The sequence below is a fragment of the Mustela lutreola genome, chromosome 15 (genome assembly GCF_030435805.1).
Source record: "Mustela lutreola isolate mMusLut2 chromosome 15, mMusLut2.pri, whole genome shotgun sequence".
NCBI lineage: Eukaryota > Metazoa > Chordata > Mammalia > Carnivora > Mustelidae > Mustela > Mustela lutreola.
The window spans coordinates 49,883,454-49,911,023 of record NC_081304.1 but is presented as its reverse complement, the minus strand read 5'-3'; the positions used below and the strand labels follow the sequence as shown (position 1 = coordinate 49,911,023).

Sequence of the window (27,570 nt, the reverse complement as noted above, 5' to 3'; positions counted from 1 at the left end):
TTTGTCAGCAGCTGGGGGTCAACATGGAGGTCAATTGCAAATTAGTAAGAGCAGATTGGGGGGGATGAAGGAAGTGTCCTACATCTTGATTGTGGTGGTGGTTACGCAGCTGTCTGTGTTTATCAAACTCCTCAAAATGTCACTTAAAATTGGTGGATTTTATTGTCTATAAACTATTATATTTAGAGACAAATATTTTATTGTCTGTAAATTATACCTCAACAAAGCTGATGTTTACCAGTTTTTCTGAGTGTGTTGTTAATAACATGGTGGGTAGGGTTTCAGTGTTGTCTAAAAAAATAGGATGCTTCTAGTCTCAGGAGAGACTAAGATACACTGTGGTAAGAGCTCCCCACGATCGTAACCAAACTGAGGTTTGCCTCATTCTCCTGTCCCAGTGTCCCGTACATTGGAGGACTGTGCAAGGCGGGTCTCCTCCACATGGTGCACCCAGCATCCAGCCAGCCGCCATCTTGTGGCTCCATCATTGGGACACGTGACTTCCACAATTACCATCATCAGGGGAAAGAGGTCGAAAGAGAGTTGCAGTTCTTACCTGTGTCACCCTGAAATTAACCCAGGTCACATCTGCTAGTAGTCTGAGGCCAGAACAAGTCACATGATCCCACTGCAATGGCAAGGAAGACTGAAAACATGGATCTTCAGTGAGTGCTAGTTGTTTTTGCCCTAATATTCCAATTACCCCTTCCTCCCTCCTCCCTACACAGAACACGCACCCCTTCTTTAAGGGAAGACACCGATGTCCTGCCCCACCATTGCCTCCAGACGACAGTGTAGGATCTGTGGGCAACATGCACTGGTCATCCTCTGTGTGGGGCTCCTCTTTGTCCAGAGCCTTTTGAACTAAAACCACAAGTCGTATACTCCTTTCCACGTATACCCAATATCCTCCCAGGGCAATAGGGATCAGATAATCACAATAAGCATTCCCATTTGGAGTCCATCAAGACATTTCAACATTCATCTAGAATTTCTAAGGAAAAAAACTTTGAGAATTTCAGAAAGCATGGCAACCTTGAGAACCTGCCAGGCACACTGTGTAGCCCCTACCTTGCGGGTGAGAAGATTCTCGACTGAAGCCCTGAGTCCTCTCTCTGACAAAATCTCCATGTCCAGGTTCCTCCACAGCCCCTCACTGTACCTTTTGGGGCTCTTTGTCCCCCCATCCCCCTAACTCTATTTTATCTTCCTTCTTGGCCATATCCGGAGTGAGCTTTCTCACTTTCTTGTCTGCTTCCTTTCTCCTAGAAGGGGTGAAAACTCAAACGTTATTTCATTCCATCTAAAGTGTCAGATCATCAAAGGCTTTTGTAGCCCAGGCCTGGGATTTCATTCCCTTTAAATTTAATTATACTAAATGTATATAAATTAAATTATAATTAATTAAATTTAATTATATTCCCTTTAAAGCCTAGTAGGTGGGGCACACCTGGGTGAGTGACTCAGTCGGTTAAGCATCTGAATCTTGATTTCGGCTCAGGTCATGATCCCAAGGTCCCAGGACCAAGACCACATTGGGATCCATGCTGGGCACGGAGCCTGCTTGAGATTCTCTCTCTTCCCCTCCCCTCCCTCGCTTGTGCATATGTGTGCACGCACATTCTCTCTCCCCCTCTAAAAAGTTATTTCTTAGGGCACCTGGGTGGCTCAGTCGGTTAAGCATCTGCCTTCAGCTCAGGTTATGATTCTAGGGTCCTGGGATAGAGCCCCACATCGTGTTCCCTGTACAGTGGGGACCCTGCTTTTCTCTCTGTGTGTGCCTTCCGTGCCCCCTGCTTGTGTTCTCTCTGTCTTTGTCTCTGTCTGGAAAATGAATAAATAATCTCTTTTTTAAAAAAAATTAATTAATTCTTAACATTAATTAATTAATTAAAACCCCAGCAGGCATCTGCTCTATCTGCCTCAGGTGTATTCTATGTGCTAAACTTCTTGACAAGAAAAAATTCTCACCCATATGCCTTTGCTTTATCACCTCTGACCTTATTTCTCTCAATGGGATGGTTGACTCTGTCAGACACAAGAGGTGGGAAGGCCAGGTCCTACTGTAATATTGCCCTTCAGTCACCTTAAGCAAAGGAGAGGTGTTGTGGGTTTTCAGGTCCAAAGCTCTTTAAACACCACCTCTGGCTGTTGGGCCTGGAGAAGCACCCAGATTGTTACATCAGCCTGACTCTGTCCTGAACTTCAGATTTATCTTGATTCCCATCCATTCCTCTTGTGCTGATCTCTCCCTCGTAATCCTTGCCAAATGCAGCCAGCGGTAGCAAAGAAACATTACCTGCATCTTCTGTTCCAACCTCTTCCCCCAGGAACCATAAGTCCAGGAGTTCCTTGTCCCTTCCAAATTGTCATTGGAGACAGGTTTGTGAAATGTTTAACACAGATCTCCATCTTTCCAGTCTCTCATATCAGACTCCTTACTCACTGCCCCCCCACCAGAGCCCCCTCTTTCAGGCCTTTGCAATGGTAGCATTTCTCCCTCATATCAATTTCTGTGTGAGTCATAATCGGAGAGGTTGTGTTAATAACCCCCCAAAGTCCAATGGCTTACCACCATAAAGGTTACTGTTTGCTCACATTTGGTCTGATATGGTCAGGTGGGGGAATCCGGGATTCAGGGGTCCAGCCCCTTCCATCTTTGCTGAAGCTGTATCTTCCAAGATGACCACAGCAGTGAATGAAAGAGACAGAAAGAGACGGTCTTGGCTGCTTCAGCCCGGAAGTGATCAGAAGTGACCCATGCCTCGTGGAAGCTGGGAAGACTCACCATGCACTCCCTAGAGCGGGTGAGCACAAGTGGCCACAGAAATATCTTAAGGGAGCAGAGCAGGCCCTGTGAACTCCCAGTACTGATAAAAGTCCCTTTCAGGGTAGGACCACACCAAGAAGGATCTGCTGAAAGGAGAAGGCACATTGGGCATAACAGTGACAACAGGAACCACAAACTAGAAGCAAGAAAAAGAGAGAGAGAGAGAGTGTGTGTGTGTGTGTGTGTGTGTGTGTGAAAGAGTGAGAGAGAGAGAGAGAAAGGGGGAAGAGAAGGTCTACATAGAGGGGAAGAGGGGTTACAAGACCTTTTTTTTTTTTTTTAACATTTTGTAGACACACGGAAGAAGGAACTCTAGAGCTACGAAGCTTAAAACCAGATTCTGACCCCTCCCTCTTCTAGAAAGTTCAGAAAACTCCTTTAATATAAAAATGAAAATCAGAAAAAGATTGTCATTTAATTCCACACAAAGTTATCTTTGTGAAAATGGAATAATGGGCAATGTCATCACGGATAATGAGGGCACCCCCAAAATGTGTGCCCATAGAACACACACTCAAGAACATAAAAAACATATCCTAATTTAAAAATGAGTCAACAAAAATTTTCAAAGGAATAAAAGACACAAAAGAATAACAAGTAACAAATCAAAATGGAAAGACCGCAGAAAAGATGTGCTAGGACTAAGGTGAAAATTACAAATAAAAGAAAGTCCTCATTAGAGAAAAAAGCCCAAATTGAGAAGAACATGAGAGCAAAGAAACACACCAGATTGACCTAAGGAAGATAAGTTGTGGGGCGTCAGGAAAAAGGGGAGCGATAACTGGGATTCAAGAGAAAGTGCGTATGCGGAGAACAGGCAGAGAGAGCTAACATATGTATAATAGAAGTCGCTGAAGAAAGTAATCAAAGCTGAACTCAATGTCCATACATTAAAATTTAAAAAACAAAAACAAAAGAATAAACCAACAGCAGCAACAAAATCCTTTTCCTGAAATAACTACCTTGAAACAACACGGGATACGTAGGAAGATTGGCCCAGAGTATCCACCAGAGAGACATATTGTATGGATGCCTCTGGGAATCCAGGCAAAAGGAGGACACAGTCACTTGGCAGGAAGTTCAGGTCATCAGACTGACCTCCTTCAACACTTCCTGCCAGAAGCAACTAGAAGGCTTGTTTACAAGGAGGGGACCAGAGCATGAGCCAACGAGGGTAGATCCAGGTAAACTGATTCCCAAATATAAAGGTTAGAAATGGTCACCAACAAGCAAAGACCCAAGGCTACTGTTCCTGTGGACACTTTCTGAGGATGCTCCCAGGAAAGAAGCTCAGACAACTGAAATGACCAGACAGACACGAACAAAAGTCGTGCGAGTTGTACACAGACAGACCACGTGGTTCCTTGGACAGCGAAGACCGAAAAATGGTTCTAAGAGCTCCAGGATGGTCTGAAGCAATGCAGCCAGCAGATATTTGAGGGAGCACGACAAGAGCGCGTAAAAGCTGGCATGAGCTCGCCAACTGTCCCGCGGTTCAGCCTGTACAAGGTAGTAATTCAGATCAGATGCTCTGGGAGGAGGATCAGAGCAGGTTTCAGTATCGCTCGTAGTGGAGAACCAAGAGACAAAATAGAGGGGGCGGAAAGTATTTCGTACAGAGCTGAGTAATAAAGGTAACAACGGGAGCAGATACGGGAACTTTCCAAGGACCGAAAAGATAAAACCAAAGAGAGGCAGAAATAAAAATCGTACTGAAAGACCATTTGTTTAAAAAAAAAAAAAAAAAAACTCACACTGGTCTAAATGTATCATAAAACAATATGGCAGAACGGAGGCTAAACGTATTGATTATATGGTCTTAGCTCACCTATTAATAGAAAAAAGGTTTTTAGGTTGGCTAACAAAGGAAACTCCAATACTATGCTCGAAATCTCTCTGGAGTGCTGGCCAGAACATGTAGTCTAGTGAGGGCCTGTGAGGTGGGGGAGAGTGTGGTACGCGCCATTGATCTAATCCAGAGGACTATACGAGCAGATAGGAGCTGGCTTATGTGAGAGAGACAAAAGGAAGAGTGTTCCAATTATCCATTGTTCCATGACCACCCCTATGTTAGGCCTAGACAGTCGTTTCATTATTACATGATTTCGTGGGTCAGGAATTGAGGGCGGGTGGGCTGGGGGGCTCGTGCTTCCCTCCCCACCCCCCACCCCACCCCCGAGGCTGGTACAGTTCACTCATTGGCATCCAATTGGAGGTGAGCTGGTCGGGAAGATCCAGGACGCTTTCGCCCACGTGACTGGGGTTTGGTGGAGCAGCTGGGAGGCTGAGCGTGGTGGGGACTGTGGGTCGCTGGGCTACACGTGGCCTCTCCAGCCAAGGGTCTGGAAGCAGCAAGGGATCGTAGCAACAGGGTATTGAGTGAGTTGGGTATAGACTCTGTGGCCTTGTACAACCCAGTTCAGAAGGTCTGAACATCACTTGTCCCCCACTCTGCCGAGGTCTGAAGCAGTCGCAAGTCACCCAGAGCCAAGGGGGAACACAGAGACCACACCTCTCAATGGCATGAATGTCCCAAAATTTCTGGCCATGTTTTCCAACTGCCACTAAGATTAAACCATATATTGTTTTAATGACAACCTACAGGGGAGAAACCCTCAGTAAGGGTCATTATCACAATCTATTGAAACATATGAAGTATCTTTGAACCCATGAGCTCATAATTATGTTTGTAATCCCTACTGGGCCACCACTAGAAGACCAGAGTGATTAACTATGGCAGGGGATACGCAAGCATGTACTCTACCTTTCCTTTATAAACCGTACCACCAGGGAGTCAAATAGTAGAGGAAGCTGAGTTTCTCTCCATAGTAACATAGAAATAAATGAAGTAGTCACAACAGAGTGAGAGCTCACCAGTTAGCAACCACTAATCCATTAGCAATCCGTCACTGACCGTCAGCAGCTGCTCTCACCCCAGAGCCAGCGGGACGCAATGCCACCTGCGAAAGGAACACAGAGCTCTCTACCAAGAGCTCTTGCCAAAAAAAATCCAACCTGAGTCTGAGATCCAGCTCCCAATCTGCAGGAAGTACACAAACTCTGCAAGCCTTTCAATCCATGTTCTTCGACAAATGAATTACCAGGAAAAACACACGGCAGGGCAAGCTGGGGATGAAACAGACTTGGGAGATCCATCAGCCCGTGTGATGTGGGGACCTCATTCAGATCCCGATTCAACCAGGTTTTGATGCATTTTGACATGTCTGAGACGATTCTAAGTTTGAACAGAGACCGGACATGTGCTGATATTAACCAATGATTGTTGCAGGTGAGGTATTAAATAATGATATTAATACTATTATTTAGGGACTAATTGTTCATAAAGACATTCTGGAATATTTGGGGATGAACTTATATGATGTCTAGGATGAATAGGGTGACTGCCCCTATAATTTGGGAGGTAAAAAGGTACCACGTTAGAAACAAGACCGGCGTGCACTAAGCACTCTTGAAACTGGGTGTTCGGTACTCAGTTGCTCATTACTTGCTCTAATTTTATCTATGTTTGAACTTTTCATAATAAAAGCCTCTGTGTGGGGGCGCCTGGGTAGCTGTCGGTGAGGCGTCTGCCTTTGGCTCAGCTCATGATCCCAGGGTCCTGGGATCAGGCACCCTGCTCAGCGGGGAGCCTGCTTCTCCCTCCCCTTCTGCTATTCCCCCTGCTTGTGCTCTCTCGCTCTCTCTCAAATAAATAAATAGAATCTTTTTTAAAAAATAGAAGGCTTATGTGTGCAAATTTTTGTACCATAAAAAATTTTATATAGAAAAAAAGGCTGGAAAGATATACATCAAAATGCTAACTGTATACGGAAACTCACACAGTGTTCTGTGTCAAGTATGTCTCAAAAGAAATAAATTCTAAAAAATACGAATCATAAATTGTTCTGGCAGACAGGATTATAAGCAAGTTTTCTTTTTAAATTGTTCAATAGCTTCTGAAATGTGTACAATGAACACACAGCACTTCAAAAATCCGGGAAAGGAAAATTAAACCAAAGCAGCACACCCTTCCCAGGAGGTGAAGCTTTCTCTCGGGCTCCGCAGGTGTGCGGGTAACTTGGCAGAACCAGGCCAGGAAGCCATTTGGCTGCACACACCGGGGCCCTTACAGGCAAATGTGCTTCTCCTTTGCCCCACTTCTCTTCTGGGAATCGTGCCCAGGGAAATCATTTAAACTCTGAACCGCCAACCAAGCTGCCGGCTCAAGGATGTCCACGCCAGCATTAGTCTCTTGGAGCAGACTCTTGGAGTCAGAAGCCACATCCAACGAAAGGGGATTGTCTCAGGAAAGGACAGTACATCATGACGATGGAATGCTAGGAAGCCCTCAAAATGGTGATTATTGGTCTGAAAGCCTCGGACTGAATGCTGAGTGAACCAAGGATGCACGTGGGTAAGTCTGCCGTGATTCTAGTTTTGCAAACATTCATGGAAAATGAATAGAACCCAGCGAACAGCCTCACAGAACAGCCCATCATATTTTAATTTTAAATGCCTTTGCTCCTGATAAGGGAGACTTGGTTTTCTTAGAGCTCCTCTGGAAACCCTCTGGAGGCCGACGGCTCCCTTAGACCCAACTTGTTCCAGTGCCCTGTGTCTCTCTCACTATCAGTCTAGCTTTGTCTCTTGCAACCATCCCCACTGCCTATCTGGTGAGACTTTCATGGACACCATTTCCTTTCCCTCCATCAGCAACCCCCCACCCCAGGCTCCCATGCGTGTCACAGCATAACTGAAAAGTGGAGAAGCTTGAGGGTTTCCTCACTACTGGCAGCTCCCCTCTGGCCACTTCTTGTCTCTTCCTCTGCAACTCCTGACCCTAGGAGGCCCTGGTGCACCGCACGTCTCCAGAAAACCTTACAGTATCCTACAGCCCACCACCCAGAGCCATGCCGCCTTCCCTGATAGGTCCTGTTCGCACATTCACACAATCCTCAGCATATTTTCTTTAAGGCCATTCTCACTGAAAGATGAACGTTGTGCCAGCTTCAAAGTACTATTTGTGCCGTTATTTGTGGTTGGACTTGATAGATTTCCCTCATCTCTACTCCCCGTCCTTCTACAGTCATAGATCCCTGCGGGTCTAGGTCGGGCTCTGGTTGCCTGTACAAAAACTACATTTCCCAGCATCCCTTGCAACAACAGATGACCATGTGACTGAAATATGGCCAATGGGATGTGAATCAATGCTGTACCATTTCCAGGTTATGCCATTCCAGGGAAGGGATTTGCCACCTCTTCGTCTCTTCCCCATCCCTGCCACCCAGAATGTGGGCTTGGAGCATAGTTACCATCCTGGGTCATAAGGACAAAGGCAGCAAACACCACTGGAAGAGCAGAGCAGCAAGATGGAAGGAACCCAGGCGCTGACTCCATGAAGCCGCCTCTGTGCCACAGTTCACTGTCCCTCAAGCTGTTATAGGAGAGGAAGATAATCATCTGTCTGGTTTCAACCACCATCAGTTTGGTTTGGCTATCGTTGTTGTTAATAAGCAGCCAAACCTGGATCCTACCTGATACACTTGCTCTATTACGTGCCCCCAAGACAACCAGGCCAGCGAGCTCTCTTATGACAGCTTCTCCTGGAGACGGATTCCGAGACAAGGACTCTGCGGCAGGTGCTCCATGAAGGAAGTGCTCCGAGAAGCCAGTAAGAGAGTGAGGGAAACGGGAGCAAGCAGGAGAAGCCCAGCAAGGGAGCATTTCTGTCCTGGCCAGAGCCTGATCCCTGGGAGCTCGGGAGTGCGCTTTCCTGCTGCAGAAGATTGGCTGAGGTGACCCAGGGAGGAGGGCATCGACTCTCACGTACTTCCACTCCGCTGTATGGGGCGAAGAAGGCCCACGGGCCATTCTCTGAAACAGGCCGGAGATGTGGGTGGTCAGCCAGAGAGCCCAGAGCCCAGAGCCCGCAGAGAGGATTGGGTACATGGTTCCCATAAGGAGGTCTGCAGGCTCTGGTCAGACGCCAACAGTGTGCTCCACGCATGGGGAGGTGAAGCCTTCCAGAACCTCTGTGATTCCCACCCTGTCGACCTCTTCCCCCGGCCTCCTCATCCAGTGGCCCCAGCGGAGATGAACACCAACAACCCCAAAGATACTCCCCTAGGACCCCTGGCCGCGAGTTCCGGCAGATGACAGGAGCCACATAATTCAGTTGCCCAGGAAACCATGCCAGCATTTTTCCCAGAGAAAGCAGTAGGTGCCAGCATGTGGGCCTCAGAATGTGGCGAATCCGAGAGGGGCAGCGACTTGCCCGAGGCCGCCCAGCTGAAATGCGGGGACTGAGGTGGGTGGCTGAAGGGAGGAGCAATGCTACAGAAAAGCCCAAAGCTGTGAGAACCTGGAGAAGTAGACTCCGGGCCCTGTGAAGAGCCACGAGAGCTTCTGGGGGCAGGATGGCCTCACAGTGGGTAGGGACAATGGAAGGGCTTGGGGTTTCATTCACTGAGCACTTCTATGGACTAAAGCCCCGGCCTCTGTTAGCTTCTGTGTCCCTCAGTGTACTTCACGGGGGCACCCCCTCTCCTTAGGTCCACCCAGGAGCGGACACGGAACAAGGAATTCTTTGGGAGCAAGGATTCCCAAGGAATCCTGGGAAATAGCCACAGGGAAATGAGACCCAAGCCAGAAGGAGCCACTACGGGGTGTGTTCTCACCACAGTGCCCCCAGGGGCTCCTGGAGCTCTGTCCAGCTGGGGAGGCCCGGGACAGCACTGGCCCGTTCGTGCCCTGGGCAGAGCTGCGGAGCCGGGGGGCGAGGCGGGGCACAACAGCCGTGGCTGCAGGCAGGTGACGGCCTCACCCCATGGAGACGCGAGGGGCTGCTCCTGGCCACGCTGCTGGGAGGCACTGCCACCCAGGTCCCTGTGACCCAAGCTGCAGGATCTTCCCACTCTTTCCAGCTCTTTCTCCCTCCTAGTTCTGAAAATAGTGCTTGCCAATGTTTGGAGAACTATGTACTTTCTTTATTCTTACAACTTGAAGAATTGAATGACACGGAGCTTTTCATTTAGATACTGGCATTGTATTTACTGGGCTCCATTAACCCAGTCTGGGGGGAAGGGAGGTCCTCAAATGCCTGAGAGGGGAAGAGCACCCAAGTGGCGGCCAGATACCATCCTGAATGAGAGCTGGACCCTCCCAGGCCTTGGACCCCAGGCTACCTGGGCTGGGACCCCAAGCCTGCCTTTCACCCACCATGTGATCTTCAACAAATTGCCTAGCATCTTCTGTGCCTCGGTGTCATCCTCTGTTGAATGGGAAAGGCAACAGAACCCACTTCCAAGGGCTGTTGTGAAAATTCAATGCGGTAAACTGTGCACAGTGCATGGAACAGTGTGTGGCAGAGGGTAAGTGATCACTAACTGCCAGGTCAGCCTCTGCTTCAAGGGAGTGAAGTCTGGTGCCGTAAGCAGGCATGGACATGGGCACGGCCACCCAGTGTGATTGGGTTTGGGTAGAGGGAAGCAAGGGGCCATAGGAACCACAAGAAATGAGTGACAAATACAGGAAAACCACACAAAGGCAGAGCTGGAGGAAGTGGGTTTCGATGGATGAATAGGAGTTCACAGGCTGAAGAGGTAAGGCGTAGTGAGTATCTGCATCTGGGTGGGCTGGCCGTCTGGCATCCAAATCTCTTCTGAACAGGAGCAGCTCCTGCAGAGCATCCCAAGCCAGCAGTGTTCTGTGTCCTCCTGCAGAGTCTGAAAGGACCAGACTTTGGTTTGGTCATTAGACCACCCCTGCCTGGGACTTGGAAGCTTAATTTTGGACACGGGTCACCACAGAGTCCTGACCAGGCTGGCATGGAGGCCCCGGGCCCCTGTATCTTCTCCCTTCCACTCAGTAAGTCCTAAGACTGAGTCAAGAATCCCCCCTTTACCTCGGGTAAACAATCACATTTCTGTTGCTTGCAACCAAGAATTCTGAAGGGAATTTCCGGCAGAAAGCCCAAAATGAGCAAGAAATGCAAGGGAGGGCCTGCTCCAGTGATCCTGGCCCTTGCTCCCCAACCAAAAGGCCCAGCACTGAAGCCTGCCCCTCCTCCGCGCTTTCCTCTTCAACACTCACAGAGATCATACAAGGAGGCAGGCTGCCTTTCTGCTCCATCGCACAACCAACAACACAGCCCTGAGAAGTGGCGATTTGCTAAAAGTTGTCCATAGATGGGAGGGACCAAGGAGGCTCTAACATCAGGTCAGACACCTGGCCAGGCTCTGCACTGCTGCACTCAGGAGGCCCCCAGAAGCCCAGAAGGGAAGTATGTCCCCATCCACCGTCACAGCCTGTGAAATGTTCCAGACCCAGGACAGAGAATGAGACCAAGGTTTAAAACGCAACCCTAGCTCTGCCATCCTGGCGGGACTACGGGGAATGAAGTTTGGGTTTAAAGGCAACTATGAGAAGGAGAATGAATCTGGAGCCCGAGGAATACAGTGCCTGGTGCTCTGCATTCCGTGGCTGGACCTGGAACAGCACAAGAGGGGCGGCTAAGAGCAGGAACCAGAGGGACCAGAGGGACTGAGCACCCACTGTGCGCCAGGCCCGTAATGGGCCTCCAGGGTCTCATGGAAACCATGTCAGCAAGAACAGTGGCCAGAGAAGGACCCTGAGTCTCAGAGACGTACTGTGACATGTTCAAGGCCACACAGCCTGGGGTGACAGAGTCCAGGGAGGGCTGTCTGACCCAAGAGTGGGGATGGAGGGTAGGTAAACCTTCAGGGAGGTCGGGGCATGGAGCAGGGCTTGGATATCAAAAGGCATTACATAGCAGAGATGATGACATCTCAGAAAGGTGTTACTATTGTTCTCCTCTGCTTAAAACCCTCCAGCGACTCCCAGTATGCTGTGAAAATGAAATCTGGAGTCTTTGACATGTCCTACAGGACCCTACAGGATCTGCCCCAAACCTTGATTCTCTTCAGTGGCACCAAGTCCCCTCCCATCTCAGGACCTTTGCACAGGCTGTTCCTGGCATGCTCTTTCCACTCCTCACCTACTTCTTTCCTCCTCCTCCTGCTGGTCCCCTTACATGGAGTCTTCTGAGGCTGTGGGTTCTCCCATGGCCAGGACCCATAAGGGTCCCACTCCCACCTGTCCCCTTTTCTGTCATAACACTGAGTGTTGGTTTATAGTACTCTTAGCCATACATTTGGCAAAAGTTGGCTCTTGGGGGAGTAAAAGAGTCTCGATGGTACAATAATCTGTGACCCCACGTGACAAAATCGTGTTCCTTAGTTCTCTCAAGTTATCTTTTGTTCAGGAGAAAGTAAATTTAAATAATTCACCTCATGAATCAAAACTACTTAATTATAATTAAGTTTAATGAACATAAATGATGTAATTAATTAATTTATTGTGGTGTTTCTCCTCAGGGAGCAATAATGGAAAAGAAGTGGGAAATGCTGCTTTAAGCATCTGTGAGTTCTCTCCTTCCCGCTCCGGTGCCCTCGCTGACCTCACTGAGGGCAGGCCCCGGTCAGCCTCGGCCCCGCTGGAGCTCCAGCTCTGGAAGGCTCCCTGGCATACAGTGGGCGCTCAGATAACACCTTCCGTGGCCAAGCCCCACAGTGAGCAATCCAGATAAGGCTCTGCCGTGGAGAGTACCCACTCGGTGCCCTTTGCCTGCCCCTCTCCCCCTGCCCTGGGCAATGGAGAGCCACGGAAAGGAAGGACTTCCTGGGCTGGTGCACCCCAAGCATCTTTCCACCCCAGTCTCGCGCAGCAAGGCTGGCCCAGGACAAGAATAGAGCAGCCCACAGCTTCAGCGAGCCTGGAGGGGGTGGAGGCAGCTAAACCTGGCTTGGCAGGTGGCTCATTCGGGGTAGGGCAAAGCTTGGGCTGGGGGTGGGGGGCGGGGCAAGACGCCCGGGTTTCTGGGTTCACCCAGTTCTGCTTCACTGTCTGGGGGGGGTGCTGCGGGCAGGGCCAGACACTCCCTGGGCCTTTGTAACCTCCAGGAGACCCCGAGTACCCGGGTGTGAGGATGCACGAGCCACGATAAACATAGCACAGCAGATGTATATATAGACCCTCCCACCTGGTTTCCAAAAGGGTTCCGAATGGCTTTCACAAGAGGCAAAGAAATGAACACTTACAGCGTGCCAGGGTTTACACATGAGGCCCTCACGTCACAGGCCTCAGGGAGTAGAACCAGGACAAGGAGAACCTCTGATCCCTCTAGGAAGTCTAAAGGAGAATGAGCTCCCCGTTGGGGGAGGTGTCCAAGCAGAGGCCACAGACTCCGGGTGGGAGGGCTTGGCGGGGAAGGGATCAGTCCAGCCCAGGAGGGCCAGGCCAGATGCTAGGTCCCTGCCGGAAGAGGAAAGGCAGCAATGGAGCAGACCCAAGATAAAGCTCGGGACTGGGAGCCTTTTGCCAGCCACCCCCTCCCTGCCCGCCCTCCCCTGGGGCCAGAGTTACCCAAACAGGCTTCAGAACTGGAGCGGGGGAGTAAGCCTTAATCACGGTTCTCTCTCAGGAGGGCTGTGCTCAAGTCCGCAGCATCGCAGGGAGCCCTGCCCTCAGAGCCCCAGCCAGGCTGTGGATGGCTGCTGCGCGGGACACGCCAACGGAGCGCTGAGCGCCCAGCTTTGGTGCTGCTCGCTGTGTGGCCTTGAGCTGTTTGCTCCCATTCTCGGAGGTGCACCGCTCCACACAGCGCATTGAAGTGTTTGTTACCTTGCTCCTGGAGAGCCCTCCCAGGACTGATGCCCCAAAATAAATAGAACCGCAGCACCTCCCCCAGCCGCCGCCCAAACCTTGGCACAGTTCTGATGGGGCTGGGCTCCCGGGGCCCCGCTGCCTTGGTTCTAGGTTCAGCCTTGAAGTTAGAGGGCACCTTCCCTGCACCTGTCACCTCCTGTCAGTGCCAGGGCCCCCTCCATTCTGGGTACCCATATGAGAGCTCCTGGTGCAATGGGAAGAAAATATGCTAGGGTGAGGGATAGAGTCTCGGGGAGTCTGGGAGGCCTTTGTCATGAGGCTGCATGTAAACATCTGAGCCAGCCGGTTGGACATCTTGGGAGAGTGTTCTGGGCAGAGACAACAGCCAGTGCAAAGGCCCTGAGGTGGGGTTAGCGTGGTTGAGCACTGTGTGTCTGAAGCGCAGATAAGAAGTGGGAGAGTGGTGAGATGGCCAGCAGCTGGTGTGGGCGCTGTGGGCCATCAGGAGGCTTGGACGAGTGGAGGTGGGATCCACAGCATAGTTCTGAGGAGACAAGGGACTGGGCTGATATTTAACAAGGGAGGCTACCTTCCCTGGCCTTTCCCTGGCCTCCGGAGGGGAACTCGCCTCATCTTCCCGCTAAGCCTGCCTTCCCACTCCTGACCAGGCCTGAATGCTGCCTGATGAGGATGCTCTCACTACTGTCATTGCAACAGAAAGTCCACGTGCCTCTGCCATCCATCTATCGGTCCAGAGAGACTCCTTAGCCCCAGGGATGGGCACCCCATCCCCAACCAGACTGTGCTGCCTGGAGAGGAATGAAGACAACCAGCACTGGCAAAGGGCCTCTGACCTCTACCTCACAACCTGGGGATAGGGAAGAGAAGACCTGGCCACTTTCAGTGAGGAGCACGCGGGAAGCCTTCACAGAGGTCATAGGTTATATGAACTGTCAACGGCCTGGGGCTTTAGCATGTCCTTTGTAAATGTCAAATTATCTGCACACTGGCACCCCCCACTTGGATGCCTGGACACCCTTTGTAAAATCTGAAGGGTTCTATAAATAGTAAAGGAATCTGTAAACAACCTCTGTTTGAACTATGTGCAGAGGAATCTGCCTGCAAACCCTAAAGTGCTTCCTAATGGGGCCACCACTTGGCAAACTGTAAACTACTTGGGAAACTACAAAGTGCTTTATAATTCAGTACAGGGCTCTGCAAACGTAAATTACTTTGCACACTGTGCTGTAAAGAGCCCCGAGCTTTGCAAAGTGCAAAGTCCTTTGTAAACTGTGTTGCTCTTTGTAAACTGAAGAGCGATCTGCCAGCTCGGGGGGGGGGGGGGGGGGGGGGCGCGGCTGTGCACCCATGAGGTTCTGTAAATGAGTCAGGCCTTTGCCCTTTCACTCTGCATCAGCCGGAGCTCCCAACTCGGCCCGCGCACACAAGGAGAGGACTGGCTGAGCACAAGCGGGCCTAGGGTGCAGAGACCGAGAACTGGGCGGAGAGGTTCGGGGCCCCAGCGTGGGACCCCAGCCGGCCCCGACCCACCCGGTCGCTCCGCTGGAGAGCATTGAGTGCGGGTGAGGGGTGGGGAGCAGAGTGGGTGGGCAGGGAGCTCGGAGGCTGGGCGGGGCTCCGGGGACACGAGGTCAAAGTCGGGGCTCTGCCGCCTCCTGGTGGCGGCAGGAGGAACGACTGGGGCCGCGCCCCTGGGACTCGGGTCCTGCCTGTCCTGTGCGCGCACACATACATACACGAGCGCGCACGCGCCTGCGAGCCGATCCGCGCACGCGCATACGTCCACGCGCGCACCTACACACAAGGCTTCAGAATTCATTCACGCCCTCATCCTTCCCTTCGTGTATTCATTCATTCGCGTTTTCATTCAAGGAACGTTGACTGAGTACTTGCTAGATGTCAATACTTGCATGGGGACACAACAGTGGCAGATCTACCCAGATAACGCTGATAAAGATGAGGTAGCCCGGTTGGACCAGATGGGGGAGGGCTCTCTGAGGCAGGGACACCGCAGACCCACAAGGCGGTGGATGTGCAGGTGGACACAGCAGACCTGGAATACAGCTGCAGGAAGATGGGGAGGGGCACACCAGGCAGAGGCCACAGTCGGGGCAGAGGCCAGAGGTGAGAAGCTGCCTTCATGAGGGAAGTAGGGAGGGGCACAAAGTGCCTCGAAATGATTCAGTGCTGTGCTGGGGAAGGGTTCATAGGCAGAAGCCTGTCCCAGACTGAGGACCAACTTGGGGTAAAAAACAGACTTCACTTCTGGCTGAACTGAGGCTGAGAGGAGTGTGCACTGAGATGTACCCAACAAAGGTATCAGTGCCTCCTTCAGGGAACATGGCCCAATTTCCCATGGAGGACTAGGGAGGCCCTGCTCTCAGGCCTCAAGATGTAGTAGGCTGACTATCCCCAGTTTGATCCTCCTGGCCTGCGACTGGCAGGATGAGCATGTGACCCCTTCCTAGCTAGGAGAGTCAGCCCTGAGACTTCTGCTGCAGCCCTAAGCTGGTGGGAGCCACTGGCTGCTGACTTGGTCCCCATGAGGGAAGTGTGAAACCAGACAGAGGACACCAAGGTAAGCTGGACACAAGTTCTTCAGGATATTAGCCAGACCCCTGGATCGAACCATGCCTGAAGCCAGTAATTACATGAGCAAAAAAAATTCCCTTCTGCTTTCATCTGTTGGAGGGTGTGTGGCTTTGAGCAAGTTACTTCAGCTTTCTGGCCTGTTTTCTCATCTGTAAAGTGGGGATGACAACATAACCGGAAACAATTACTTAACAGCCTGGATGAGGTGGCTGTGGAGAGGCTGGGGGCCAGTGCTTGGCACATGTTCATCCCTCTGTGCACCGGGCAGTGCGGTCTTCACCGGGGGGCGCTGCTCAGGCAGTCCTCCAGTGGGCTGGGCCTGTGTCTGCTGCTCTGCCCAGGGACCAGCACCGGGCCTGCAGCCTCCGCTGCGAGCTGCAGTGCCCTCACGTGTGCGAGGGTCTGTTCAAGGCAGGGCCTGAGGGGTTCAGCAGCAGCTCCCCCAACCCCCACCTCCCCTGATCATGCTGCTCTGGCCTTGGCTCAAGGGTAAGAGCACATCCTACACGACCTTCACCAAAGAGTGGGGCTCGCCGCTCTGACACACAGTCTCACACAATCTTTGTCCCACTTTTTCTTTTTCTTTTTTTTTTAAATTAAAACAACAATCAGGTAACTGCCCCAACCCATCAGGGATAAGACCCTGGGCACAGTCCTTTCTTCAAAAAAATATATTTTCTTTTTTCCTTTTTTTTTTTTTTTTTAAAACAACACCAAAAGCAAATCCACAGCCCCTGTTGAGCCGGTCCCCAAGGAGAGTGAGCTGGACAGCTCCCCTAGCACCTCTCTGAGCAGAGACCTTGGGCCCATCCCCCTAGACCCCAGACTGAGCAGAGAGGGGGTCTCCACCTGCTGGTCCCTAAGGGGTGGGAGAAAAGTGATCGGCTCCACACCATGCAAGAAAAAAAAAAGAGCCAAACCCACAAAGCAAAAGAAAAAAAAAATCAAGAGGATAAATTAAAAAAAAAAAGTGAAACAATCCCCCCTCCCGAGGCAGTGGCCAGGGGCTGGGTTGAGCCCATGTGCCCTTAGAGGCCCCATTTGCCAGTGCTGGGCTGAAGGCTCACATGGCTCTGTTGTCTCACTCATGGGGGCGCAGGAGGATTCACGTGGCTCATCCCCCGACCGTGTCCCCCGACACCGCTGCCAGGACAGAGGTGTGGCCACCCTAGGCCAAAGTGTGCAAAGTCCATTCAGTCAAGAGATTAAAAAAATATATACAACTTGGGTGGCATCCAGGGCTGGGCCCAGGCAGTTTCCCGTACTCAGGCACTGGCTGCCCTCTCCGCAAGGGGCAGTAGGGTCTCGTGGAAGCCATCCAGGCCCGTCCAAGTCCAGGATCTTAGGGGCTGGAGACTTGGGGTCCATGGAGCAGCAGGGGCAGAGGCACTGGTGGGGCCCACATGGGCCTGGCTGAAGGCCCCGATGGTCTGGTTCTTTGGCACTTGGGGCCAACGGCTTGTTGCCAAGTCCGGCAAGAGCAACCCCCTTGAGTCTTCCCCCAAACACCCAAGGCTGTGGTGGCACTAGCTCATGGGTGTGGGCAAGCAGTGCCCCAGCGGAGGGGGTGTGGGGCACTGGAGGGCCAGAGGGAATCCATGGCCCCGCCCCCTACGAGTCCTCCCCCAGGATCTCCTTCACGAAGGCAGCAATGTCCGTCTTCTTGGTTTTGTGCAATGTGAAGAACGGGTGCTCCTGGAGGGACAAGAGAAGCCAGTCACCATGGGTAAGAGCTCGGAGGCCAGGCAGCGATGCCCCTGCCTCCCCAAACCACCCCTGGCTCCTATGCGTTCCGCCTGCCCAGGTCTCTCTGCCTGGCGATCTCCTATGCCTCCTTCTAGAACCTCCCTCTCCAGGAAGCCCTCCTAGCTAAGACACAGCAGGTTGGCTTCCTCCCCCTGCCCTCCTTCCTGCAGCCACCCTCCGGCCACATTGAACTCCCTCCACCCCACCCCTACCAGGCGCAGGTGCCCTTCCCATCAGCACCGAAGCCCTTATTCATGCTTCCAAGCCCACTTCAAATATCACCTCCTCTGTGAGGCCTTCTCCAATAGCTTCGGAGGAAATGGCTTCCCTCCCCCTACCATCTCCCACCCCAGCCCTCAGCACCAGCTGTCAGAGCACCTCTGGAGCCCCTCCAAGGGGCCTGGTGTGGAGGATGGGGAGGGAGCCGGGGTATGTCTGAGCACACCCTGAGGCACAACTGAGTAGCTGAATGATTCAGGACGAGGCAAGCCAGAGGTGCTGAGGGCTCTGTGCACAGGGAGGCCCTCCCCGCACAGCCCCACCACGTGGCCGACGCCCCACACTCACCATCAGCTCCAAGTAGCTCATGCGCTCCGCAGGGTTCTTCCTCAAGCTAGGAGAGAACGGGGCAGGCTGAAGCCAGACTGGCACGGAGGAGGGAGGTCCAGGCCAGCCAAGCCAGGGTGGGTTCACCCTTAAGTGGGCAGTGAGGACACACATGTCCTCCTGGGGCCCTGGGAGGAAGGGCTGGGACTGTTCTGGGGGACTCCTGAGGATGGAGTGGGATCTGGGGGTACACATTACAGAGACTTAGACCAAGTTGCTTTGCCTCTTGGGATATTTGTTTTCTTATCTCCAGAGTGATCCAGAGAATTCTCAACCATCCAGTACCAAACGACAGTGAAACGCAGTCGTTAACAACCACAGACACGGTGTCCTTCATCAGGAGGGAAACTCCTCATCCCGGCTCCAGGGACCAGGGACACCCAGGTGTGAAAGGGCAAGGTGACCAGTGACCTCTGCCTGCCAAGCTCATTTGTCTGCAGTCTTTCTTATTCTCCCATAAAAGAAATAAAGGAGACAAATTTTCCTCTGAGTATCTCTTTGCCCACAATACAAAGATATGTCCATATGTTCTTCCACTTCTGAATACCTTGTGGTCTTTCAGATCTCTTTCAAAATCCAAAGACCATCATTTGCCAGCTCTTCCTTGTGCTTTCTTTCTGCCCTGCATATTTTGATGCTATGTCATGTGGGCAGGACTTGGGAGGCTGCAGACTCACCACTGTGCAGTGAAGTCCACAAACTCGGGAGAGAAACGGTCAGCTGGGAGCTGGGGAGACGGCTCTTCCACCACCTGCTTCAGCTGCTGGAAAGGAGTTCCCCAGGATTCATACGGAAAGCGGAGGATGGCCATCTCGATCTGCGGGGAGGCAGGAGCGCGGGTCAGAGGCGCATACACCTGGCCCCTGGAGGCAGGCCGTGCGGGGAACCTGGGGAACCTGGCCTGGCCTGCCGCCCGAAGCTGGGCCACAGGAGGGTTGAGGGGCAGACGCATGATATCAGAACAAAGATCAAAGCTGGGGGAACAGCGGTAGTCGGTTCCCCTGACCCAGTCGGCACAGACTACGGCTCACGAAGCAAATCAAGCCCGGGGTGGTGACTGGTGGGACTGTCATCGGGCTTTGAAACCACCTAAATTCAGAAGGCTTTATGTAAAAACCCAAGTTCCAGCTCATCTGGAAGAATCAGAGGCGCTGCAGCCCTGGGACACCTTCCCACAAGGCAGCAGTCAGCAAAGGCACGTGGGGTAGGCAGTGGCCTCCCCGCTCGCCACAGGCCACCCCCAGACAGTCTCCACGGGGTCTTAAGGACCTGCTGCCCTTCATTTGGGCAGTTGTTGCTATGAGAGAGCAGGCAAATGGGAAATGAAATTATCCTCCCAAGCCGGTCTCTCCCCAAAGCTGTAGACGGAGAGGCCTGAGCTGACCAGCTCTGGCCACAGCCCCCGGGGCCCATCAGCAACTGAAGTGTGCAGCTGCTCCCACCCCACCCTCACAGCATCGTCCTGTGCAAGGCCTCCTCCTCCGGGAAGACTTCCCCCTCCCTGCTGACCTCCTGAACACACAGCCACCATGGAGGCCTGGTCAGTCCTACTGAACCCGGAGCTCCCTGCAGGTGACACAGAAGCCACCTGGCCTCTGTCCCCGTGCCAGGCCCCTCGCCACATGCCTCGCCTGCAGTTGGCGGGAAGTCATTTGTGGAAAAGACCAGCTATCTTGAGACAAACTCTGGGTTCTGATTTTGACTGCCGAATTAAAAAAAAAAAAAAAAAAAAAAAAATCAGGTCAGCCCAGGCCCCCGCCTGGAATAGCACAGAGACTTCTCACTGACAGGCCATAATCACCATAATGAACACAAGAGACCTCAGCTCAAACAAATGCTTCGTGTTGGCAACTGCTGCCTGAACAGCTCACTAATTATTGTGCTAAGAAAGGGCCTTCCCATTAGGCTAAAGGCCCCTTTCCAGCCAAGACATAAACACACCCCACAGATGGAGGGTCTGCAAACCGCAGCGGGCAGGGTTGTGAGCTGGTAAGACTTTCACAGGACTAATTCAGGGTGCTTTTTCCTAGAACGTTCACCGATTCCAAGTAGCAGAAGTGAGGGTCCTGTGTGGTTTTCCACGGAAGGATCCAGTGGTCTGCCAGAGTTACAATTAGAAAAACAGAAAACCGTCCAGACTCTTCACCTCCTAACCCTTTTTCCCACTCCCCGTAATTTTTTCTAGAGTTCAAAATATGCAAAACAAAACAAAACAGCCTCTGGGCACAAAATGCATGGTGTGGTGTGATTTGTAACAGAGTATTAAGAGGCAGTCAAAACGGCACCGGGGACTGGCCTGCTGCAGGGCGGCTGACCCTAACCGAGACCATGACCACAAGGGCCACACTCCGTGATACCCCATTCACTGTTCATCTGCTCAGCACTTGCTCAACACCTGTTACGGCCAAGAGCCTTCCCAATCTCATCCCACGTCTGTAGGTTCCGTGGCTGTGCCCACGTGCCCGCAGATGGCTACCCAGGGTGGGCTCCGAGGCCTGGAGGGAAACCCCCCACGGAGCAGGCCTGGCACCCAGGGTTTTGCTAGTCCCTCCCGCGGGGTCACCCAGGGACTTTGAAAGGAAAGAGAAATCCGGAATCCAGTGAAACAGCCCCCATTTGACACTGGCTGGGGAGATGGGGGCAGATGGTGTGGGGTCTCTCAAGGGGATGCCCATGGGGGGTCCTCACAACTCCGGGAAACACGAGTGATGTCGTGCTAACGGAAAAAAGCAAAATAAAAACCAGAGAAAACATCTAGAAGGAATTGCACAATGTTGGCAGTGGACAGCAGGGAGAAGGGGCTATGTCTCCTTGATGATTTTTTTACTTTCGTCTTTTTTCTTTTTTTGGTCTTTTTTGTTTCATTTCGTTTTTGTTTTTTACTTTGTCTTTTTTTTACCTCTCGTCTTTTTTTATTTTTCGTCTTGTTTTTGTTTTTGTTTTTACTATTTTTAGATGGTGTTTCTATGACTTTCATAACTTCTGGGGACAAACCTAACCTCTACTGGGGCAGTCAGGTTCCTAAGCTACCAGTGCAGCTTCTCCCATTTGTGCAAGCTAGTCCCCCCTCCAGACATGGACTCTACTTCCCCTTGACCCTGGCCTGGCCTGGGACGCTCTGAGCAACAGAATGAGGCAAAAGCGACACAGTGCCCATCCTGGGACAGGCAGGACAGAGTCTCTCTTTCAAGGAAGCCAGCCATCGCAGGGGACATCAGCTACCCTGGAACCCAGCAAGCAAATGGCCGAGGCAGTCACGTAGTGGCCCTACATCTGCTAAGCCTCCCCGGACTTTCCAGCCCAGCCCTGACCCCAGCCAGAGCCAGACGGCATGGAAGTACTGCCCAGCTAGTCCAGCCCACACTGCAGAAGCCTGGGAAACAAGGAACTGTCGCCGGTTTCTGGCACTAGGTTCTGGAGCACTTAGTGACACAGCTCCTGCTACCTGAAATACGCACTTAGCACACCCTGCCCGACTTCCACCAACACCTGAGACCGTCACTGGGATGTGGTGGGTCCCCAGTCACGACAGACAGATGGATGGGAGGAAGAGATGGAGGGGTGCAGGGGTGTAGTATGTGTGTCAAGCGGTCATGAGTGGGGGGTCTCTAACATCCAACCAGCCCTGTGTCATCTGGAAATCCAGCTAGAATTTGCTCTGATTTTTTAACTGAGGAGTTGGGAGACTCTTATCTGCAGGTAGACCGTGCACCTCTAGCCTTCGAACATTCCTCTCTGCTTCAAAAAAAAAAAACCATTTACTTGAAAAAGGATTGAGTCTGCAGTACTCAATGGAAAAATGGAAGGTATCTCCCAATTCCGTGTCTCTGACAATATGATTTTGCTTTGGGTCCCTTCCCAGTCAGTGGGCACAGGCACTGCTTACAGGGTGACAGTCACACAATGAGGAAGGCAGTGAGGATAATGAAACCCATTATCAGTAAGATCCAAAACATCTACGTTGACCCTAAACTGCCCCGCACCCCTTCTCTGACCTCGTCTTGAATCTGACCCTCCAGGCTCACTTCAGGCAGCACCCCCCACCTCAGGGCCTTTGCCCCCAAAGTCCTGCAGGGCCCTCCCCTACTGCTTCAGAAGCTTGTGCTGCTCTTCTGCCGCCCCTGAGTCTCTCCCTCCACACCCCTTCCCACTAGGTGTTATACTGGTTTGGTTTTGGATTACTGATTGTGCCCCGCCCCCAACACCTGGAGGCCCAAGGGGCCTGGGACAGGGAGGGTGATGACCATGGAAACAACCACACTGTGGACACTTCCCATTAGCGCCAATGGTTGGGATGGGGATGGAGGCCGATGACCCCCCCAGCAAGCTCAGTGCACACTGGGGCCATTTTGACAACGTTTTCCCATGTACCCCGGGTTGGGGAGCCCGCATTCTGGTCTCCACATGGGTACCAAAATAGGCTTTCTATATTGGTATCTAAATAAACCTTGACCCAGACCTGAGCCAAGCCCTGACTCAGGCAGAAACAGGCGTTCACTGGGCGGTTCTAGAAAGAACAAGAGGCACAATGGCCCAGCCCTCCTCCTGGACCTCAGATGTAGCCATCCCAGCTGAGCTAAGGGCTGGGGACCCGCCCTCACCCCTCCTACCCCCACAGCCCCAGGACTGACAACCCATCCACCCCATCCCACCACACTCCAGGAAATGCGCCAGGACCTCACAAGCAACAAACTTCTTGCTGTGAGAAAATAATTTTCTTAAGAATTTTGCCATTTTGCTTTTTAAATCACTTAATTCGGAATTGGCTGTGATTTCTCAACAAGTGCCACGAGCTCTGGGGAAGGTCTGATAGGTTACCATAAGCTGTCGCGAACTTTCATGAAGGACACCACTCGCCGCTGGAAAGGGCTAACATCACTGCAGATGTTCCCCTAGATATATGATAATTTTTGATGGCATGTTCTCTTCTCAGATTGTGAAGCCAACCCTTTTTTCCAGGCCTAAACTATTGGATGGGCCCATCAAAAGCTCCCGGAGGGCCATGGCACCCCCAGGCCCCCTCCCCAGACCAGCAAAGGTGGGGCCCTGCTGCAAGCAGTTACCATGGTGATGCCGAGGCTCCAGACATCGGACTTGACATTGTAGCCCTTCTGGTTCAGCTCCGGATTGATTCTCTCAGGCTGTAAGGGACCAGTGAGGCCTGAACACCCACCTCATGGTGAGGGGCCAGAAAGGGGACACCCAAGGCTCCCTCCGCTAGATCCTCCTTCCCCCACCCCAACCAGAAGGGTCAGTGCTAATCCTTCTCTCCCACCCCCCACAGAGCAGGGGAGAAAACTGAGGCCAACGAGGGCTAGGGTCTTATGGCAAAGGCCCAAACCTTATGCCTCACAGCCACCCCTGCCCCAGGAAGGGGGAGCACCCTCAGGCCTGTGGGACAGGGCTGGGACCTACACAAATCCTACAGGTCACGGAAACTTTTATCATCTAAAAGGGCATCTGGGACACCGCTAATACCAGGGGTAAAGCGGGGCTGCTGGTCAGGCTGGGTTACAGATCACCCCTGCTGTGGCAGGAAATGCAGGGCCTCAGGACAGCCCTGTCCCCAACAGACAGAGGACAGGACCCAACCCTGATCTTGCAGGCACCTCTCTCCTGAACCTCTAGCGGGAGCACTCACAGCCATGTAGGGTTTGCAGCCGGCGTCCAGCGTCTTGGCCACAGAATCCACCAAGTAGCCACTAATCCCAAAGTCACACATCTTCACGTGACCCTCCTTGTTGATGAGGACATTGGACGGCTTCACATCTGCCAGGGATAGAACACCCCTTTTTCATCTTCTGGGGTTGTGGGGCACTGCCAGAGGCCAACAGGCTCCTCCAACACCGCCACCACCCACGGGGCAGATGATACAAGGGCCCAGGGAGTGGATGAGGGACGAGGCTCCAAGAGGTGCTGTTCCAGCCCAAGGCCACAAAGATGGGAGCAGTACAGCCAGAACATGCTCTGGCCACCAGTCACAAGGGGGAAGAAAGGGAGTTTCTACCAGGACCTCATTTTTGCACCCACCATCAGCACTCGGACACAATGTCCAGAGGGGGCACCTGGCCTGTTTCCTGGCAGAACCTCCAGCTCCGGGGTGCTCCCATGCTGGGGCTCTGGCGGGGGGTGGTGCCACTGACCGGTGGAGAACCCAGAAGCCAACCAGCATCCACGCTGAGAGAATGGGAGGTTCGGCCAGGAGGCACAGGGTAGAAGCATAAACACAGGTCAGGGGTCCATGCTGAGTAGGATACAGGCCACACAGCAGGGAATCTTCCAGCAAAAGCACATGCAGCACACATGCAACCTCCATGCTTTCCTATAGCGACGTGCAGAAGCACAGAAATGCACAGGAAAAGGACCAGCAGGTTCCACACTGAGCTGCCAACAGTGGTTGGGGGGTGGGGGGAACAGGGGCTGGGGGAACCGCCAGGAGTTGAAGCGGCCTTGGTCTAATGAGCTTTGAGAGAAGTGGGACATCCGGGTAAGTGAACTACTCAGAATGAGAAAGAAGGAACTACGACCTACACGACCCCGCTGAGCCTCACAAACATTAGGCTGAGTGCCAGAGGCTGGAGAAAGGCCACGCGAATCCATTTACATGAAGTTCAAGAACAAGTAAAACCCATGTACCGTGGGGGAAACCAGATGAGAGGCAAAGGGGAGATATAGGGGCAGGGACTGACCAAGAAAGGCCCAGAGAACTTTCTGGAGTGGGATAGAAGGTGCAAACATCCTGCATCTTGAAAAGGGCCAGGTTATGTGGACGTAAATTCTGAACAGACTCATCAGGTGTTAACTACGGATCTGTGCATTTCACGATATGTCAACACTATGTCGAAACAAATCCCGTCAGTGTTCCCAGGACCGAAGTCCAATTCTTGCTCCAAGCACCAGCAAACCTAAGGGCTTGGAAGAGTGGACGGGGGGCGTGCAGCTGGGTCCAGTGTGGTGGGATCGGAAGACAATGGCTTGGAGAAGTGACAGTGGCCTGGACTGGGAAGCAGGCTCAATCGGGATCCCAAAGGGCACCTCACTACCTATCACCTCAGGCAGCTCATCTGGAGAAAGGGGAGAGGTCCCCGCTCCTTGCAGGACTGGGCAAGCCCTTGCCTCTGAGCAGCCCGCAGGCGCCCACCCTACCCCACTCCACCCCCGGTGGGGCCGCGGCAGAGACTGACCTCTGTGGATCACGGACAGCTTGCTGTGCAGATGCTCCAGTGCCCTCACGATCTGGGGGCAGGAGGAGGAAAGACAAGGCTGCTGTTACTCCTGGTTCTGTTAACCACGACACAGCAGTAAGACCCCCTACTCATGTCTACCTGTCTCCCTCTGCCACAGATGCACCCCTGCCCTCCCCCGCCCACTGTCCCAGGCTCTTGCCTGCATCCCAGCTTTGACCCTAGTGTCATGGTCATCCCGGTGCAGACATACCCGGCCTCTTGCTTTTCTCCCTCCCACCCGAGTGGGCCAGTGTCTCAGGCCCCAGCCTTTACCAGGAAAATGATGTACCCAAGATCCTGCAGAGTCCCAGGCTTGTGACCCCTCCAAGAGGCTGTCACTACCCCTAGCAGGCTCTTGGGCAAACCCCAGCTCTTCCTCAGCATCCCTGGTTCCTCTCCTTCAGCAGAGCCAGAGGCCCATGTGCTTGAGCCATTCCCCTCCAGAACACACAGTGGGGAACCCTTGACGATTACCCCAAAGACCCTAACTCGATACTCTGGCACGGTGTGTTTTCAATGCTCCACGTGCAGTGAGGACCGAGAGGCACCACTATAACTGATCCCGTTTCCTTTTTCCCTTTGGCTGCCAGACGCTCAAGCCCAGCTTGGCTACTTTTCTCCAGACATACCTGACCTCAAGCGGTGGATGCTACGCTTCCCCCCAGTTTAGTTTGTACCTCTGTGAGCTGTCTTAGGGCATTTCTGGCATAAGGAAGTTTTAAGTACTAAGTCTTTTTTTAAAAAATGGTGTAGAAATCTCTGGAGTGGGTACACAAAAACTAGAAGCCCAGGCATCTGGGTGGCTCAGTTGGTTGAGCGAGTGCCTTCAACTCAAGTCATGATCCTGGAGTCCCGGGATCGAGTCCCGCATCTGGCTCCCTGCTCAGCATGGGGTCTGCTTCTCCCTCGACCTTCCCCCTCTCATGCTTGCTCTCTCTCATTCTCTCTCTCTCTCGGACAAATAAAATCTTAAAAAAAAAAAAAAAAAACCACTAGAAACCTAAGATCTGCCAAATCTGTGTGGTTCTGGGAGCCCCAGGCTCTGGGGTCTCCTCAGCAAGAAGGCTCTGGGAGAACTGGGTCCCTGGAGGGCAGTCGCCCAGGTTCAGGGCCCCACTGGGGACCCAGCTGTGCCCAAGCTCTCACCATGAGGCTGGGCTTTGTGCCTGCTTGCACAGGGCTGGGGCCCCTGCCTATGGACCTGAATCCCCCAACCCCTCCCAAGAGCAAGGTCACTTACAGACACAGCAATTTCCCCCAGAATGTCCTCTGGAATGGTCATGTTCTTTTCGAGCACCTTCCGGTAGAACTTGTCCAGGGATGTGTCCATGAGCTCCATGCAGATCCACACATCTCCCTGTGGAAGGACAGCTGGAGGTGAGCCCGGGTCAGTGCAGGTGGTGCCGGTATCTGGACAGCCTGCGCTAGGGCCATGTCAGCACGGGCCTGACCCTCTGGCGCTGCTCAGGCCTCCCCACAGACACACCTGCCTGCTCCCAGCTCTTCCTATTCTGCAATCTTCCAACTTCCGCTTCTCCGCCTTCCCTGCTTGTCTACCCTAGTGAGTGGTACGCCAGCCAGCCTTACCAGCTCTGCTGCCTCTGGTCTCCTCCCTCTGATTCTGAAGTCCATGGCAGTTTCCAGAAAGAAGTAACTAAAACACACACCCAATTGTGTCCCTCCACATGGGGGCTCTCAGGCCAGCTGCAGCACAGCTCCATGCCCCAGCCCTGCAGACCAACCTCACCTCAGCCGCTATGGCCCCCAAAACGCACGGGTCATCCTAGCTCTAGCCTTGAAGGATGCTTCCCTTCTTCTCCTGCAAAGCCCAGCCTCCCTCACTGCCAGCTCTGCCACAAACGC

At 52.7% G+C, this 27,570-nt stretch overlaps 1 protein-coding gene and 2 long non-coding RNA genes across 3 annotated transcripts in view; 1 reads left to right on the top strand and 2 right to left on the bottom strand.

Moving 5' to 3' along the window:
- The first annotated feature begins 7,188 nt into the window (after nt 1-7,188).
- On the top strand, nt 7,189-14,268 carry LOC131816613 (uncharacterized). Its single transcript, XR_009348120.1, has 3 exons — nt 7,189-7,244; nt 12,226-12,660; nt 14,185-14,268. It is a non-coding gene; the product is annotated as an uncharacterized LOC131816613 (long non-coding RNA).
- LOC131816612 (uncharacterized) lies at nt 9,795-14,193 on the bottom strand. The gene is made up of 3 exons (XR_009348119.1): nt 13,274-14,193; nt 10,922-11,136; nt 9,795-10,554 (listed from the first exon to the last, which is right to left on the bottom strand). It is a non-coding gene; the product is annotated as an uncharacterized LOC131816612 (long non-coding RNA).
- A 2,420-nt stretch (nt 14,269-16,688) lies between the features above and the next one.
- MAP2K3 (mitogen-activated protein kinase kinase 3) overlaps nt 16,689-27,570 on the bottom strand; it is a 29,287-nt gene continuing 18,405 nt past the window's right edge. The window contains exons 6-12 of the mRNA XM_059148468.1: nt 26,948-27,064; nt 25,666-25,717; nt 24,123-24,250; nt 23,545-23,622; nt 19,159-19,298; nt 18,443-18,488; nt 16,689-17,824 (exon numbers count right to left, since the gene is read on the bottom strand). Coding sequence (XP_059004451.1) covers nt 17,741-17,824; nt 18,443-18,488; nt 19,159-19,298; nt 23,545-23,622; nt 24,123-24,250; nt 25,666-25,717; nt 26,948-27,064 — 645 coding nt within the window. The 3' untranslated portion in view covers nt 16,689-17,740. The remainder of the gene's footprint in view (nt 17,825-18,442; nt 18,489-19,158; nt 19,299-23,544; nt 23,623-24,122; nt 24,251-25,665; nt 25,718-26,947; nt 27,065-27,570) is intronic.